General features: G+C 41.3%; 1 protein-coding gene across 3 annotated transcripts in view; it reads left to right on the top strand.

Annotated features, from left to right (window-relative positions):
- Nucleotides 1-18,582, top strand: part of COL4A4 (collagen type IV alpha 4 chain) — a 121,081-nt gene that overhangs the window by 60,402 nt on the left and 42,097 nt on the right. For all 3 annotated transcript variants that reach the window (XM_074364408.1, XM_074364409.1, XM_074364410.1), the window contains 8 exons: nucleotides 2,061-2,150; nucleotides 3,339-3,502; nucleotides 7,963-8,035; nucleotides 9,026-9,132; nucleotides 11,928-12,111; nucleotides 13,535-13,603; nucleotides 16,657-16,764; nucleotides 17,249-17,467. In XM_074364408.1, coding sequence (XP_074220509.1) covers nucleotides 2,061-2,150; nucleotides 3,339-3,502; nucleotides 7,963-8,035; nucleotides 9,026-9,132; nucleotides 11,928-12,111; nucleotides 13,535-13,603; nucleotides 16,657-16,764; nucleotides 17,249-17,467 — 1,014 coding nt within the window. The remainder of the gene's footprint in view (nucleotides 1-2,060; nucleotides 2,151-3,338; nucleotides 3,503-7,962; nucleotides 8,036-9,025; nucleotides 9,133-11,927; nucleotides 12,112-13,534; nucleotides 13,604-16,656; nucleotides 16,765-17,248; nucleotides 17,468-18,582) is intronic.

Here is an 18,582-nt window from a genome sequence, read left to right as displayed (position 1 = left end):
TATGTTCCACTCCTACAACCTATCAATATAGTTATCATTATCATTTTAGGTAAATAAATATTCAGTATTTACATGGAGCGGTTATATAAATGCTATTCACCAGTTTAGCCAGTTTAGCCATGTAATAATTTGTATTATTACTTTCCCAGCATAAATTTTGGTTAATAATAGTCTTAGATTCTTATATGTTTGCTTGGTTTTCAACATACTTATTGCTAATTCAACCTCAAACTATCTAGAATTGTATCAATCTCTTAATCGTACATTCTAACTCATTACCAGTATTATCTCCTTAAATAAATCTCTCCTGGAGCCTTTTGAGTTGTTCAGATTAGGGGGTTGCAGTTTAAAAGCTGATACTGAGATACGACCTTGAGATCTTCCTTCACCTTTATCTGAGGAATTCTCTCTCTGTCTCAGTCTCTCTCTGGATCCTCTTGTTTCCCACAAATATATTTCTTTGAATGGTTTACTGTCTCATTATACTTTGCAAGAAACTGTGTAAATTTGAGGTATCGTCACTGTCCAAAATGTCTTTATTCTCCTGCAGCATTTGATTGATAGGTTGGCTGAGCATAAAATTCTAGGCTGGAATTATTTTTCCTTCAGGTTTTTGAAGGCATTTTCTATTGTTTTCTAATGTTGTTACTGAGAAGTCCAATAATACTTGGATACTTGATCCTTTGTTTAAAATCTTTTTTCTTCTCTGAAAACTTACAGGAATTTTTCTGTTTTCGGTGTCTTTCAATTTTACAATAATTTCCCTCAGTGCAGGTACCTTTAGATTATTTTGCAGGCACTCTGAACAGTTTCAATTGAACACAAATCCTTCATTTCTGGAAAGATTTCTTGAAGTATTTCTTTGAAGATATTCTCTCCTCCATTTTTTTTCCTGTTTACTATTTTTGGACTCAATATATTTATCTCTTAGAGAATCAATCCTACATGTCTCTTTTTTTCTAATCTTCATTCTATTATTCTTCACCTTTTAATTTTTCTGTAATTTTCTGGTAGACTTCCTCAGCTTCATCATCCAAACCTGCTCCTGAATTTTTAAATTTCTACTTTCATAATCATTTTCTAAAAATTTCTGAGGATTTTGTTGTTTCTTTTAAATATTTCTTTTTGCAGCAGCCTGTTCATGTTTCAGGGATGAAATGTCTTCCCTCATCTGCTTTTTAAGCTATATAGTTCATTTTAAAGATTTCTTCTTACTGCATTGTATGTTTATCCCATTTTGAGGTGGTTTGTTCTTTCCTGCTGCAATTTTTGAGAAGGGATTCTTACTATTTAGCTGCTTTAAAAAAAAAAAAAAAAGACAAAAACCAAATCATCCTGTCTGGGCCTCACCCTTAACTCTATTTTAGAGGTACCAATTCCTAACCTTTGGGAATGATTTCTCCTGTAAATTGTGTTTCTTTTTCTGCTTTCCCCACAGCCTGCTTGGAATTCGGCTTTTTAAGGTCTGCTAAATCTTTTTTACATTTTTTTTTTTTGCTATTGTTTCCTCTCCCTTTTCCTTTGTCTTGCAGGATTATGTCTTTTTGTAATATTCTTTTACTGCCTGTTGTTTACTAGTAATTAGGGAGGGCAAGAAACTTATTGTTTACATTTTAACTGTCATCTTTAATCAGATGTCTCTGAATTTTTGCTTTTACAAACTCTGCTGTATGCTTTCTTTATTAGGTAATTATTGATCACTGAAGGGGGAAAAATGTCTTTGCCATATACTTACTCTTAGGTTTTTTGTTTATTTGTTTTGTTTTGGCATATTTGTTTGTCTTGTTATCCATTACCTTGATCTGCAATTCATTAAATTACAGCTGAGATTAGGGATGGTTTTATCAATGGTTATGATAGCAGAAACTTGCTATGACAATTGTATGGTCTTTTTGTGAACATATTCTTCTATCAGAGAGAAAAAAGCATAAGAAAAGAATAGAAAAAAAGAATGAGGTTGAGGGGATGATGTGCATGCAAGAGACACTTCTACTTGTTCTGTTGAAGATATTCAAAAAATTGTGTGATTCTTTCTGTCCACCCCCTTTCCCACTGTAAAGTTGTATATTGTAGTGTTGGGCATCCTGGACCACAAGGAATAAAAGGCAGAATGGGTCCTCCAGGAAGAAGAGGCTCAAAAGGAGAAAAAGGCAAGTATGCATCAAAGGTAAAATTTCTAAAAAACAACCACATATGGAGGATCGGGAGGCATAACAAAATGTATGATGTGGCATTTCATTTAGATTTTTTCCTCACCTTAATTACGCCTATGAGTACTTACCTCATTGTATGCTTATGACGTGATTAGAACTTATCAAAAAGTCAAATCTTTATATCTCAGAGTATAAAGGAGATACTTTCCTGCCTTGAAACTTGCCTCAGAGTGGTGACTTGTTCCATGAGGTTCTCTCAGTTCCTTGAAAGAAAGCAGAGATAGGACAGTTTTGATCTTTAATTTTGGTTTCTCTCTGTGGGTCCCTTATTTCATAGACTCATCAAGTTCCTTTAGGTCTATGTTTCTACACCTTAAATTATTTGATGCCTTTTGACCAACTGAGTCAGGTGGGTAGGAGAACTGAAAAAATGTCCTAAAGACACTTTTTTAGACTAAAGGTCCTGATTAGAAGGTGTGTTGTAGTGAATTATCAGTTGTATTATGCAATGCAGTCCATGGTCTCTCTTCACATATTATTTGGATTCTTTAAATGTTTAGAGTTTATGCTCTAACCCATTTTTTGTTGTTGTTTTTGCAGAAGGAGCCAAATTAAGAGTTTTTTTTTTAAAGTAGGAACCAAATAAGAGACTTCTAAACTTTCATTTTTTTATTTTTAACACTTTTTATTGATTTATAATCATTTTACAATGTTGTGTCAAATTCCAGTGTAGAGCACAATTTTTCAGTTATACATGAACATATATATATATTCATTGTCACATTTTTTTCTCTGTGAGCTACCACAAGATCTTGTATATATTTCCCTGTGCTATACAGTATAATCTTGTGTATCTATTCTACGTTTTGAAATCCCAGTCTGTCCCTTCCCACCCCCGCCTCATTTTTAAAGTTTCTTCAGGAGAATTGGACATCCGCTTTTTCCCCTAGATTTTGTCAGGATGAGTTTATTAAGACCCAAAACACCCCATTTGTCTAGAAATATGTCCACCCCCATCGACCATGCCCTGTGCTCCCCACATCACACGTTATCAGTTGTCTGCGCTAAGAATTGTGCACATCAAATGCTTTTTGTTCTTATTTGCACTATTGGTTTTGTACAGTAAAAACCTTTATTGGGATTTCATTCAGGAAATAATGACAATGCCTTTTATTCTCTGTCTAGGAATTGCAGGGCTCTGTGCCTGCCAGCCTGGTCCCATGGGCCCACCGGGCCCCCCTGGACTTCCTGGAAGGCAAGGTAGTAAGGGAGACTTGGGGCTCCCTGGGTGGCCTGGAGAAAAAGGTTACCCAGGCCCACCTGGTGCCAGAGGATCCCCAGGGCCTCCAGTGAGTAACGTTTCTCAGTATCCATCTTTCTAGTTGAAAGAGACAGCTAGAGCTAGAATTCAGTTATCCCTCTTTCTAATTCATAGTGTGACATGTATTTTATGTTTCAAATCTATAAATATATCAATGACCAAAATTCATCTCTATTCTTTTATTCATTCATTTATTCATCATTCTTTCAATTATTTATTAAACTAATAGTTATTGAGCATCTACTATGCTCCAGGAGCTATTCTAGGTGCTGGGGACACAGCAGGGACCAAAACACAATCTCTGCCCTCCTCCACCCTGTTGGGAGGACACATACCATGTAACAGACAAGTGAACATACAGTGTGGCAGATGGCAGTAAAGGCCATCACCATCTAGCGGCTGGGGAAGAGAGCAAGGGCAGAGCAGGAGATAAAGTCAAAGAAATGGCTGGAGGCTTGGAGGGTAGGAGAGCTTGGGGTTTTGTCCGAGGGGTGGATCAGATCTTGTGCTCCGAACGGCAGGGAACAGCCAGTGGAGAGTTTTAAGAGAGAGACATCATCTGACATTAGTTAGAACTGGATCATTCTAGTACTTTTGTTAACAACAGACCACAGGGGACAAGGGAAGAAGGCGGGAGATTTAGCTGGGAGATTGCCGCCGTAATCTTGGTGAAATATGACAGTGGACAGGTTTCCATGTTAGTGTTGGATGTGGTGGGAAGCAGTGAGATGCTGAATCTATTTTGAAGACAGAGCCAACATACTGGCTCTTTGACTTGACCTGAGATATGAAAAGAAGAGAAGGAAAGGCTGGAGCCAAGATGGGGCAGACAAGGCGAGGAGCAGGCGTGGTGTTAGAAGGGATGGAATGTCATTGGGAATTGCCAATTAGACCAGTGAGTGGAAGTGTCGAGTTGGCTGTGGAGTGATGTTCCAGTGAAGGATTCAGATGAGAGATCGGGCTGGAGCTATCAGTATTGGCTTTGTCAGAGTCTGCGTGATATTTCATGCTGGAGAGTGGATGAGATCTCGCATTGGCTCTCATTTGCTGGCCATTCCAAGGGACCCTTACATGTGACTCAGATGGAGTCACCGTTGTCCCTCAGAGTAAAATCACTGCCCCCTGGGGCACTCCTCTGGAGATTGGAGATAGCCCTTGTCATCTTGGGGTGGCCTGGAGCCTAACCTTCAACCCTAAAGTAATCCTTTCCATTCTTCCCAGGAAATCTCATAAAATAAGGTTCCAGTCTGAGAGCCTTGAGTGAGGGTGATGGTTAAGCTCCCCCTGCACCACGCTTGTCATACTTGCAAAGCACACTTGCAAAGTTGATTTAACAAGAAGCGAGGTCTTTAATACATGTATGTTGAATGAGAATGGCTGCCATTACTAAGTAGCTCACATTTTATAGTCTGCTTTTTTAATCCAACATTTTGTGATACTCATTTTTTGTGTGTTGTTACTTAATCTTCTTAGTGAATGTTTTATTGGCTCCAGAATATTTTTATACCTTGACATTATGCTGCTTCTCTGAGCTCACATCTTGGAGTGTGGATTCCTAGTTGATCCAGGGATCTCCTGGTGAAGGTTTATGTAATTCAGTTGCTCCTGGGCTTACCTCTTTCAACCGACCGTATTTCTGATGTCTTTGTTCTGTGAATGATTCTATCCCTGTGACTTCTCTGTATTAAGTTCATCACATTGTGGCCACATTTATGGACCAGGTTCCTGCCATGGGGCACATGAAAGGGAAGGAGGGAGGGAGGGATGGACAGAAGGAGAGAGCTTGACAGACCCATGGACAGCCACTATTGGGTCTTCTCATCCCTCTGTACACTTTCTCTCTCATCTGCTGGTCCAGCCACAGATTGGTGGGAAAACAGAAAACAGAGAAGTAAGTTTAAGTTCTTTGCAATGTTTTTTGTGGTTGGACCAAAGCTTCGTATGCATTGCTTTAGCCTGAGAGTGCTTCCTAGGATGGGGGTTTCCCACCAGGATGCTCTAGTGTAAGGCACGGGGCTTAGGAGCACGTGGACCAAGTTTCAAATTCCAGTTCTGACACAGGTGAGCTCTGTGGTCTTCCTGCAAAATGGATATAACAGCACCTGTTCTGCAGGTTCATTGGTAAGAATTCAATTCAGCCCTATATTCTGAGAGCTTCAAGGCACACACCAGTGAACCAGATGGCCAGGGTCGCCCCCCCCCCCCGAAGAGTTGCAGGACAAACCAAAGGTTGCAAACTGCCACGGGCTCAGTCTGAACTCCCTGGCAGATTTGGTTTTGTGCTCCAGTGTTCGTTTTTGTATTACAAATACGAGATTTATGGCTGCCCTTGGAAAACTGAAAGTTCACCAGCACTGGTCAGTGTGTTCCTGCTGCTGCTGGGAGCTGAGAGGTGGCCACGCCCTTGAGAGGAGGTCTGGGTGCTCCGGTCTCCACCACACCTGCCCACCTACTTCCGTCGGAAGGACATGGTCCCTCTGGGCATTGAAGTCCTTAATCTGGACTGTGAATAAAACAACTAGTTTGTGCTGCCCTCGGGGACTTCTTTGCTGTTGCTGGGATTCTGTTGCTGTGTTAACACACCTGTTACGTGAACTCAAGTCTTAGAATAGCTCTTGACGCCAAGGCAGCTGGGAACCTTTGCCCCAGGAATTTCTTAGCTTGTGCATTTATCTCGCATGCTGTCTAAGGCCATGAAGGCAAGACGGTCTTGTTAACGGCTGTGTCCTCCATACACAGAATAATGCCTGGCAATTAGTAGGTTCTCAGTAAACGTCTCTTCAGTGAAAGCGGAAGACAGCTCTGATGATGTTTGTTTGTTTGTTTTCTTACTAGTTCAGCTAAGTCTGTGATCTGAATCTAGTGCTTGAAATTCTCCATCTGCAGAGCATTAGGGCAATTCAGAGTACACCCTGAATCTCCAAGGAGCTGGCTAGTAAACTGCTCAGACTCCAGGGTGAATTCATTCTTCAGGGTACAGGGTCTTGCTTACCTCAGCACACCACTGCTGTTCTCCTTCTGGAGAGAAAGCGGTTCACATGCTGTGTGAACAGCTTTCTGTCTTGATGGCTGATACATTAGAAGGACATTTTAATTAACCATCGCTTGGATTGGATACTCTATGCCATACATTTTGGCCCTGTCTCGCTGTCACTTTGGACTTAGCACATAGAGTAAAAGTAAGAACTAAGACAACACTCAACCCATGTTCCCACTTTAGGATTCCTAAAATTCTTTTCTTGCTTAATTTGGCTATTTCTACCAAGAAATTTGTTCCACTCACCTTGCTGGTGCCTCACAGACATCATTACACACAGGACGCTGTACTAGAGCGATGTTCTTGGCAGGACTGAGTGGTGTGTGTGGAGCTGTATTTTCTCTGCATTAAATGGCTCCAAACTGTTTTTATCCACTTCAATTTTTCTACCTGTTGTGTGCATTTTTGTCTTTTTCCTCACTCTAACTGCTTGATGCTGTCATCATGCTCATCTCTACTGGTACCTCTTCTCCCCTTTGTAGTTCACTGCTTATAAACTAATGGAGGCCAGTTAAAAAGACAATTAAGCTTGCTGGGACATGTTGTTAGACTGTATGAAAATAAGACAAGGAGGCGTCTGGCCTGCTCAGTCATTTCCACCTCCTTCCAGATTTTTGTCTAGGTTTCTTGCTTATTGAGGTCTACCAGGTAAGGAACGTTAAGCTATGCATAGTGCTTCTATAACCGTATTTACTGTAATGCTTGGTCATCCTAGTACATCAAAAGTAGGATTACAGATTTTGGACATGGCTTACTACTTAACAATAGGTAATACTTACAAAACCATGACCCAGGGCAGAGTTGAGGTCAACAGATGATGAGCTCTTTGGCCAAAAGGAGGGGCTTACTTGCCGTACAGGAATATATTGATGACAGGAAGGGTCCTTGTCTCTCCTTCTCTTTTTCATCAATGTTCTTCAATATCACAGTGTTTTCATCACACACAACCATTCTTAAACCTCTCCCTTCAGCTCTAGCGGCGGCTCTTGTGGTTAACCCTCCCCCCGCCCCTTTTTCCTCCCAGTTCTACATTACAACACCCAAATTAATTATAATTTAATTATAAATTATTCTGAGATAAATTTTTATTTGATGACTCTCAAGAAGTTGCACAATCATACAGAGAGAGTGCCCTTCATCCCGCGTCCCCCCAGTGATATCCTACATAACCACGTACATTGCCAAAACCAAGAAACTGGCATTGATACATTTCTCTTGACTCACGTACAGACCTTATTCAGATTCCACCAGCTTTTACCTGCAGCCTAAGAGTCTCAGTTTTGTACGGGAGGAGCCACCTTGGAAGGCAGGAAAGAGAATGACACCAAGGGTGCCAGACTAGAATCTAGAACAGGTGGTTTAGAAGGAAAGAAGAGAGTGATTCGATGTATACAAATCATTTTTTGACCCGTCACAATTCAACCGATTTGTTCCTCTTATTTTCCACCAAGGGAAGACCTGGTGCACGAGGACCACCTGGAAGCAAAGGAGAGAAAGGCGACATGGTTGTGTCAAGAGTCAAAGGTGAGCGTAACCCATCAGTTAGCTCCCTGCTGTTTGTGTGTGATCTGTGAACCGTTCTCTAGCATTAATTTCCCCTGTGACCACAGATCAGGTCTATAATAAGGTTTAGGGTTGTTGATATTGCTTAAAAGATGCTCCCTGCCCTTCGGAGTTGTGTGAATATTGAGGCTTAGTTCTCTGTCTCTTATTTGAAGACATAACTAATCCTTTAGTCACATACTCAAATCCTCGTTGTTGTGAGTTGGGTTTGAAGCAAGACCTCCTTTGACCTGACTGGTGTTTATCGGTATGCTGCATTGTAGCATCCTGTATTAATTAAGAATATTTTAGTTGTAAGTGACAAAAACCTAGCTTGAAGTCGTATTTTTAGAAAAGTAATTTATTAACCTCCCTAAACAAAATGTGAAGGGTTAGATGTGGAATTTGCACTGGGACAGCTGCATCTTGCATTTTTCATCGCACCAGCTGCATTTCCTCCCCATCTGGCTTTCTGTGGGCTGTGCATAGGTGCCCTGAGGCAGATCCAAGTTCTTACAGTCAGAGGTGAAAGAGAGCTCTATTTCTTTCAGCTCCAAGTAGGAAAAAAAAAAAGTCCAGAAGGGATTGGATTAGCTTGGGGTACATGCCCAACCATGGACCATTCCCCGGTTCTCTATGGCCAGGGGATGGGGTACCATGTTTGGCATCACACAAGTAGGGGAAGATGCTGTTGTGATTGGCACCTCCACACACAACGTCCTTGTTGGAATGGAGGAAGAAATGTTTCCCAGATAGGAGATTCAGTGGGTTTGGTAATTGTCAGTCTCTCCTCTGACTTTTGCATGATTGTCTTCGTGTGACTTCTGTCAGCTGAGACACTCAGAGAGACACTCGGAGGAATCTCTACCAGCCCATACAGGGTCAAGGTCATTGCCTTTAGTTTTAGTCCTTGTTTCCTTCTACTTCACCCACTGCTGAGAAGGGCTTGAATCTTTTGGCCTTTGTTCCCAGGGCGCAAAGGAGAAAGAGGTCCTGATGGGCCCCCTGGATTTCCAGGCCAGCAGGGACAACACGGTCGAGATGGATATGCTGGAGAAAAAGGGGACCCAGGACCCCCGGTGTGTATAATCTCGTCCTGCTACAGAGCTTCACTTCCTTATATGGTCATGAATCATCTATTTCCCCTTCTCAATCATGTTTAAAAATCATGTTTCATTTTCATGGTGTTTGTTTTCTTCTGAGGCCCCTGTACCTACAAAGCCCGCCCTGGCTTGAGCTCTGCTCAGTTGACTCTGTAGGGTGGAGGACAGCGCACAGGTCCTGATAATTCCTTTAGTTCAGTTCCCCAGTGAAGAAGCACATGATGGGATGTGACAAGCAAAGAAGGATGGTCTAGTACAAATCCACTGGACGGACGTTGTGGCTCATGGAAGACCCCACTGATAAATGATATTTCAGCGTTTTTCAAATATGTTTTGGGTGGAAACCATATGTAGGGAATGAAGTTCGTAAGAAAAGATTCAGAGACATAGTGCAATGTTTAGGAACTCAGAGTATCTTGACATACAAATTATTTTTGAATGGTTATAATGCCGCAGAAGCTCAGCTAGACGTTTTACTTGTAGCAGTTGTCTTCCGAAGAGCAGTTATCTTTCAGATTTTACAGTAAGGAAATGGAGGCTTAGGGTATGTTACTCAAGGTCAACTATGCATCAAGCAGGCTAAACAGGTGTGAAAACCCCAGTCTGCCTTATTCCAAAGTACATCCTGTTTCCAGTAGCTACTGCTACCTGCCTCTGTCAGTGCTGTGAAAAGAAAGGACCATGTTCTGATTCTATAGGAACCCCTTCTGATGAAATATGTGTGAATAAGAGACCGAAGTTGGGAAATCGGATTAGATGGTGTTTATAGCTTTCTGGTCTTTCAGCTGATATCAAGTATGTAAAAAATCTTCCCTGCTTTAGACTTGGTAATCCCTGTTTAATTCATTCTCCCACTGAAGAAACTACAGTAATCCCCCCTTATCCGCAGGAGATAGGTTCCAAGACCACCGGTGGATGCCTGAAACTGCAGATAATACCCAACCTCACATATACTGTGTTTTTTGCTATACATACATACCTATGATAAAGTTTCACTTATAAATTAGCCACAGTAAGAGCTGAACAACAACTAATACTAAAATAGAACAGTTTAACAATACACTATAATAAAAGTTATGCGAATGTGGTCTCTCTCAAAATACCTTATTGTACAAATTTAATGCCTTTTCTTTCTTAACTAAGCACTTAAGCGCTGTGCCTTCACTTTTGCAGCTTGAGGTTCGACAGCAAAAGTAGCACAGATTTCTTTTTCCTTCTTCACAATTTCATGGATATAAAACTCATTCTCACCATAGATCTTAGCAACCTCAACATATGATTTTTTTTTTCCTTATTAAGTCAAGAACCTGCAATTTTTTACTTAAAGGAAGCAATTGACAGCTCTTTTTGACATATCCAAATTGCCAGCATCACTCCTCTTGTACTTTGGGACCACTATTAAGTAAAATAAGAGTGGCTTGAACACAATCCCTGAGGTACCATGGCAGGCGATGTGATAACCAGGGTGCTGCCGAGTGACTAGCGGATGGATGTGCTGGGCAGAGGGATGGTTCGTGTGCCTAGTGAGATGGAGAAAGAGGGCCTCATCACACCACTCAGAATGGAGCGCAGTTGGAAACTTATGAATTGTTTGTTTCTGGAATTTTCCTTTTACTATTTCTAGCCTACAGTTGACCATGGGTAATTGACACCTGGGAAAGTGAAACCATGGATAAGGGGGTGCTACTAGACTTAGAAACCACCGCCACTGAGCGGTAATAGTCATCATGCATTAACCGAATTGTAAAAACTCAAAGTGTATTTACAGATCAAACTGGGAGAGGAATTCCTTTAACACCCACTGGGTGGGGGGATCTGCCTAGATTCACTGAAACAGTCCAGACTCACAAGACTATCACAGACCATGTTTGGGACCAGGCCACTCAGGACAGAAGGCGTGACCTTCAACTTGCGAGCGGGCCAGGCAGCGTCAGCTGTCTCTCATTCTCAAGGCTCCCAGCAGCTGTTCCTTCAGCTTGGGTGAAGGTGATGCGATCCGCACATGCAGAAATGTGAGCAGCCCCAACTTGACAGCCTCATTACTCCCCGGAGCTGTCATCTCCACAGCACCGCATGCAGGACCCCGCAGGGAACTGGCCAGTTACAGGAACCCGCACTCAAGGAAGCCCCAACAAAGGCGCCACACTGGTCTTTATAGTTCTTTCAGAACAGATGCAAGTTTTGCAGCCAGAGATTAATTTTACCATAAGCAATGTTGTCTCATAATGCGATTGACATCCAATTTTTGTGCAGATTCCAGAACAGAACTAGACCATTAACTGAAGGTCAGATTCTTATGCAGGAGGAGAAAGGACTTGTCAGCCTTTGGCCCACAGACATGGAGGGGCCTAGAGTCCATCTCTGTTATCTTCTCAAAAGAATGCAGAAAACCTGTTTCTAATACACCAGAACTTACTCAGTTTGTAAGCTCACTACCTCCCTTAATTTATGTATCTCTGTATTTTATTATATTTGATAATGCAGAGTGGTTCTAAATAAATTTTCTTATTCTGTATTTAAGACAAAACACACATAACTTTCTATATTTGAGGCATAACACACAAATCCCAAGAATATATGAATGTACGTAACTATATATGTAAATATGAAGAGGGATCAAAGTTAATCATTTTAAATTACATTTGCTATTAAGTAACTTCTGGAGTTACTGGCTTTCTGCATGCATTTCTGTAGCCTACAATGACAATGATAGCTTTGCGTTCATGGACTTTCAAAGATTGGTAATTGACTCATGATGCTAATGTTCCCAGGGGGATCATGAAGATGCAGTCCCGGGTGATAAAGGACCTCCTGGACCACCGGGCCCCCCGGGGAAAACAGGACCCAGGGGGCCTCCAGGACTGGGATTCCCTGGCCCACCAGGGGAGAAAGGGCTACCAGGAGCTCCAGGCTTCCCGGGCGAGAGGGGTCCTGATGGCCAGAAGGGTCAGAAAGGTAATTTTGAACATTTTTGTGGCAGAATGTCAAGTGAAGTCCTGGAAACTAAAGTAAGCCTATCGTCTGGGCAAAGTTATTACATCTAAGGCAGAACCTCTAAATATAATTCCATCAAGCTACTATTGAAACCTTGAATGTTGTCAAACGAACGAGCATTACCGCACAATAAATATTTAAAACAAACCTGTAAAATGCTAAGATGTGTTTGCTGCTTTATTTGTTTGGCAAACTGCCTTGCATTCATTTCTCAGTATCAGCGTGGACAATCTGACTGTATGAAAATTACATACATGTATATTTAGCATGTCTCGTTTTTATAATCTTTTGAGATAATACAATATAATTTAATAAAAATTACTGACATTTCATTTTAAAAATACAGCATTGTCCATGAAAACTCATTTGTAAGCATTCTAGGGAGAAAAAAAGAAGGGATTTTAAATATATTTGCAGTTATTTGGATTTCAAACAATAAAGTGTCTTGTAGTTTTATAGCTGAAAACTTTTTTAAATGTTGGGAAAAGATTTATTTGAGATTTTCTTTTTTTGTAATATGTACATAAACCTTGGGTTACATAGTTAATTGCAACATTTTATAATATAATCACATTTTTGGTTCTTGCTTTGACAGGCAAGTACCTTGGAACTCGATATGGTTAAGATCATGAAATCTAACATTATTTTTATGGCTTAAGATCATGGTCTGGGACCATCAAAATCTAACATTATTTTGATCCATATGGTACATTTTTGATTTGAGAGCATATAATGCAATACGTTATGGGATGTAATTGCTATTATAAGAAGGGAACATTCCATTCTAAAGGAGAGAACTCAGAGGCACAACTTTGAAGTTTTATTTTCTTCACCAATTAAAATGAGGGATGACAAAAAACCCCACTGCAGAAGCATTACAAGAAGAGACAAGGTATTTGAAGCATGTGACACATGGCAGGTCCTAAATAAATGGCAGCTGTTGTTAATACGTCTCCCAGTGTCTTCATTGCATGGTTGCCCCATATCCAAACTAGGAGCCAGATCTCTGGAGCTAAGCGTTGGATGCTTGCTGCTATTTGACGATTTATCAAAGCTTCTGAGTCCACTGTATTGATAGCCATAGATCTATAAATCCATTTTTTTGTAGGTTATTAAGCTGATATTTCTTGGAATCAAACTTTTTCTTATTCCTCTTATGCTTTTTACTATTCTGACCATTGAAGTTCAGATTTCAGAACAGATCCTGTAGGAATTCAGAATAAAAGTCGTTCAAGTCATCTAGTGATACTTGGGAGTCGCCTTTTCCTTTGAACTCCACGTACACTGTGTGTAAAAGTATCTTGACCGAGTTGTTGTTGAGATTCACATTGCATTGGACTGTCAATTGTGTGAATACTACTGTTTTGTTTTTTTTTCATTCCAGGTGATACAATTCCTTGTAATGTAACCTACCCTGGGAGGCCAGGCCCTCCAGGTTTTGATGGACCTCCAGGTATGATCAAGGAGAAGTTACTGTCATAGACACTCTCAAAATGAAAGAACCGGCAAGACAGATTAGACCAATAGCAAATCCTCAGGGAATTAGTTTGGCTATTTCTTTTTTTTTTTTTTAACTTTTTTTTTTATTGAGTTATAGTCATTTTACAATGTTGTGTCAAATTCCAGTGTAGAGCACAATTTTTCAGTTATACATGAACATACGTGTATTCACTGTCACATTTTTTTCACTGTGAGCTACCACAAGATCTTGTATATATTTTCCTGTGCTATACAGTATAATCTTGTTTATCTATTCTACATATGCCTGTCAGTATCTACAAATTTTGAACTCCCAGTCTGTCCCTTCCCACCTCCCGCCCCCTTGGCAACCACAAGTTGGTATTCTATGTCTGTGAGTCTGTTTCTGTTTTGTATTTATTTTCTTTCTTTCTTTCTTTCTTTCTTTCTTTCTTTCTTTCTTTCTTTCTTTCTTTCTTTCTTTCTTTCTTTCTCTCTCTCTTTCTCTCTCTCTCTCTTTCTGTCTTTCTCTCTTTCTTTCTTCCTTTCTTTCTTCCTTTCTTTCTTCCTTTCTTCCTTTCCTCCTTCCTTTCCTCCTTCCTTTCCTCCTTCCTTTCCTCCTTCCTTTCCTCCTTCCTTCCTTCCTTCCTTCCTTCCTTCCTTCCTTCCTCCCTCCCTCCCTCCCTCTCTCCCTCCCTCCCTCCCTCTCTCTCTCTCTTTCTTTCTTTCTTTCTTTCTTTCTTTCTTTCTTTCTTTCTTTCTTTCTCTCTCTCTTTCTCTCTCTCTCTCTTTCTGTCTTTCTCTCTTTCTTTCTTCCTTTCTTTCTTCCTTTCTTTCTTCCTTTCTTCCTTTCCTCCTTCCTTTCCTCCTTCCTTTCCTCCTTCCTTCCTTCCTTCCTTCCTTCCTTCCTTCCTTCCTTCCTCCCTCCCTCCCTCCCTCCCTCCCTCCCTCCCTCTCTCCCTCCCTCCCTCCCTCCCTCTCTCTCTCTCTCTCTCTCTCTCTCTCTTTCTTTCTTTCTTTCTTTCTTTCTTTCTTTCTTTCTTTCTTTCTTTCTTTCTTTCTTTCTTTCTTTCTTTCTTTCTTTCTTTCTTTCTTTCTTTCTTTCTTTCTTTCTTCCAGCTATTTCTAAACTTATTTTGAGGTTTTGAGGGGCCACAGGAAAACAGCATTTGTAGCCATTCACACTGGGTCTCCAGTCCACTGTTTGGGAGAATTTTGGATAGTATTTCTGTGCAACAAAATTTCCCTTGATTTGATCACATATCAGCAAAAATGTCTGCCCTTTGAGTGTTTTAAAACTATATTTTCTTTCTATACCTTTGCCCCAAGAGTGAAAACTGATCATTTGCTTTCTGATTATGTTTTACTTTAGTCTGCTTTCCAAGAGACTCAAACTCCCGACCAGAAACACTCTGAAAAATGCACCTACATCCCTGATTGCACTTTCATGCAGCCACTTCACTTCACTTCACTCAATTGTATTTATAGCTGAATTAAACCCAAAAATCTATATAAGGGATTTGCTTAGTTCTTTTTCATTTATTCAGAGTTCACTGAAATTGACCTATTAAGTACTAACACAGTCACTAAAGGTAATCTTTCTTGTTCTACACAATTACAAAAAGTATTTAATGTCATTTTTCTTTCTCTTTCTGGCTTATTTCACTTAGAATGACAATCTTCAATTATATTTATATATATAAAATTATATATATAATTAAAAAAGCAATATATATATATATATATAATTAAAAAACAAAAATGTACTTAATGATTGAATGATGAATGACTCTCTGTTGCTCTCTATAATTATTAGCTTTCATCACAATAATGGTGTGTAACAACCTCCAAGTCACTGTGGCTTTAACGGAAAATATTTATTTTCTCTCCTATGGGTCTGTAGTGGGTGATGATCTAAAATGGACTTTTTGGGTTTTTTTTGTGGGGGAGACAATTAGGTTTATTTAATTATTATTTTAATGGAGGTACTGGGGATTGAACCCAGGACTCCATGCATGCTAGCATGCACTCTACTACTGAGTTATACCCTCCCTCTAAGAAGGTTTTTATTGACTTGGCCCCTTGCTCCAAGTAGGGGCAGGTCTGCAACACGCATCTCATTGTGGGGCCAGGGTGTGCTCTGCTCACCTGGTTGCACTAATGCAAGAGGGCGGACCCAGGTCTCAGGCACAGTTCATACCTCTCATTGCTTCACGGTTGTTAGTAGCCCATTGGCCAAAGCAAGTCACATGTCCAAGCCCCAGCTCAAAGTGTGGGAAATGCACTCCACTAACCACATGGCAATGGCAAGGGTGTGGAAGTATAATTCTGTATCAGTGGAGTGAAGAGTCAGTGGTTGACTGAATGTTCATTTTCACATTTGCTGGTACCTTGTCTTGGATGGATTAAAAATAAGTTTATGATCACTTTCAGCAGCTTTGGCCTCAAAGGAAGTAAACCCTCAAAGTTTAAGTTAGCAGGTGCATTTTCTTTGAAGTCCATGATTTATATGCTATGTTAGTTGAGATAACTTCTAGTAGGAAATCACAGAAGGTTTACAAAAAAATCTGAATTCCTTTTGCAGGTGCTTATTGCTTGTACTTCATTTAAGAGCAAATGCAGTGACATGAAGGAAGATGGATTTTGGCTTTTATTCTGGTGCTTTCTCATCAAGCCGCACACTGGCCACCACCTACCTCTCTTCTCTTATCAGGAAGGCGATACTCACATATTTGAGTTTGAGCTCAGATGGGAAAGTACCGGAAGATCCATCTGAATGGTGGTGCACGTCTCCGAGGTGTTCAGGAAGAATTCTTTACAGTGTGGCTTCTGAGAAAGCACCTCACCACAGTCTCTCTCTATGAAAGGCTTATTTGGAGCCCGTGACTCGTAAAATGATTATGTAAACCAGGCTGGGCCACACCATTCCTTCCATAAAGTAGAAATACCCTAAGAAAGACCTAATGTTAGATTTTTTTTTAATTACCTTATTTTGCCCTAATTTGATTTGTGTTTTATTGAGTCCCGTGTTCTGTTGTTCTTGTTTAGGTCCAAAGGGATTTCCAGGTCGTCCGGGCGCTCCCGGGCTGAGGTGTTTGGATGGGCCAAAGGGTCGGCGTGGCAAACCAGGAATCTCAGGAGTACCGGGTCCACCTGGTAAATAAGGGCTTTTCATCTAGGGATGTCTGGATGCTGAGCGCTGTCACTCAGCGAATGGCCCAGGGATCCCTAGGTGATGGGGGGATGGTTTTTCCTGATACATTAAGTTCTCACCTATGTTTGGATCACTTCTTGGTTATGACACTTCTGTGACTTCTCGGGGCTCCTTAAACCCGAAGCATGAGTTATAGGCTATTACTGGTTTGTATCATAAGTACTGCTCGGTCCCGACACTGTTAGCCAGTAAATGAAAGCAATGAGGGAAACACCATGGCTCATAGGAAACACAGAGTTACAATTTATCTCCTGACAAAAGGTAGCAAAAAACAATATTGCCTGTTAAGTTACTCTTTGTTTTAGTAAGTAGCCCTGCATTTAAAAACAATGTGTTTTTCATTCAAGGTAATATACTTGTATGTATGTTGGCTCTATATTTGTACATATAATGATTTAAACAATTTTTGTTGTTGTTGTTCAATAGGTTTTCGTGGTGACGTGGGAGAGCCAGGTTTTGAAGGAGAAAAGGGGTCCTCCCCTGTTGGGCCCCCAGGCTCTCCAGGTTCACCTGGAGTGAATGGTCAGAAAGGACCCCCGGGAGACCCTGCTTATGGCTACCCAGGACCCCCAGGAAAGAGGGGTCTTTCAGGAGTTCCAGGGTCAAAGGGACTCAGAGGTGATCCTGGACGCCCAGGGGCTGCAGGTATGAGGGCTGCTCTGTCCTCGTGGTCCATAAAGCCGGCTTGGCTCTGGTCACTGAAAAGCGTTCCGCCTATTTTGCCTTCAAACTCTAGAATGTAACATTTCCACCCCGGTGTCTTCCCTTGTATAAAGCACTGGTTACATTTCATATAATCTGTATCCCCCATGTTGCCTATGCATATCATTGGTTGTTTTCCAATCCAGCTCACTGTGGCTCAGTCGGTTCGGTTTAATTCAGCAGCTACTGGACATCTGCCTGCTTTGGACTCAAGCACAATGTCAAAGCTGAAGGGCGGGGACCATGTGAGCCACCCACTGCCATTGCCAGGCTGCAGGAGGGCAGGAGAAGAGCGGCTCAGGGAGGCAGAGCAGTGTGGGCTGGAGTCCAGGGAAAGCTCCGGTGGGGAGTGGGCAGGAGCTGAGTCCTGGCAGGCGCTGCATTCATCAGACGGGTGTCAGGGTGGAGAGACTCACTCCAGCAGGGGCAGCAGGCGGGATAGCGAAACTTCAGATGGGGAGGTGGCCTCGGCACTGATGCACGTTCTTTTCTGAAATCACTATGGGTTCTTCAAGATCCCCCACGGAGATTGGCAGATTTTAACATACTTACGGGGGAGAGGGCATAGCTCAGTGGTGAAGTGTGTGCTTAGCATGCATGAGGTCCTGGGTTCAATCCCCAGTACCTCCAGTTAAAAAAGAAAGAAAGAAAAAAAAAACTAAGCCAGGGTTGGAGGGGTCATTAACATCACTGTTTTCTGAGCCTCAGCCTCAGAAATTGTGACTTGTTACCTTAGAATTGGGTGAGGCCCAGCAGTCCAGTCTGGACTTTAGCCTCTTGGGGGATGGTGACCAAAAGTGGACCCAAGATCAGACTTTAACAAACATTGCCCTGGTTCTTTTCTAGTGACGGATGGGCCAGTGCTTATTAGGTACCCATGTTAGTACAACAGCACAGGGATAACGGAGGGCAGAGGAGGAAGCCGCATTCTTTGTCCTTCGGGAGCTTATTCCATAGTTTGGAAGTCAGAAACATTTATCTACTAAAACCCATTTAATTGAAACATAATGCGATAATGCGTTATGTGAGTCAATGAAAATAATTTTGACTCAGTAATA

Source organism: Camelus bactrianus, chromosome 5 (assembly GCF_048773025.1).
Source record: "Camelus bactrianus isolate YW-2024 breed Bactrian camel chromosome 5, ASM4877302v1, whole genome shotgun sequence".
NCBI classification, from domain to species: Eukaryota; Metazoa; Chordata; class Mammalia; order Artiodactyla; family Camelidae; genus Camelus; species Camelus bactrianus.
The sequence above is the reverse complement of the archived record's forward strand: the minus strand, read 5'-3'. Positions and strand labels throughout refer to the sequence as shown.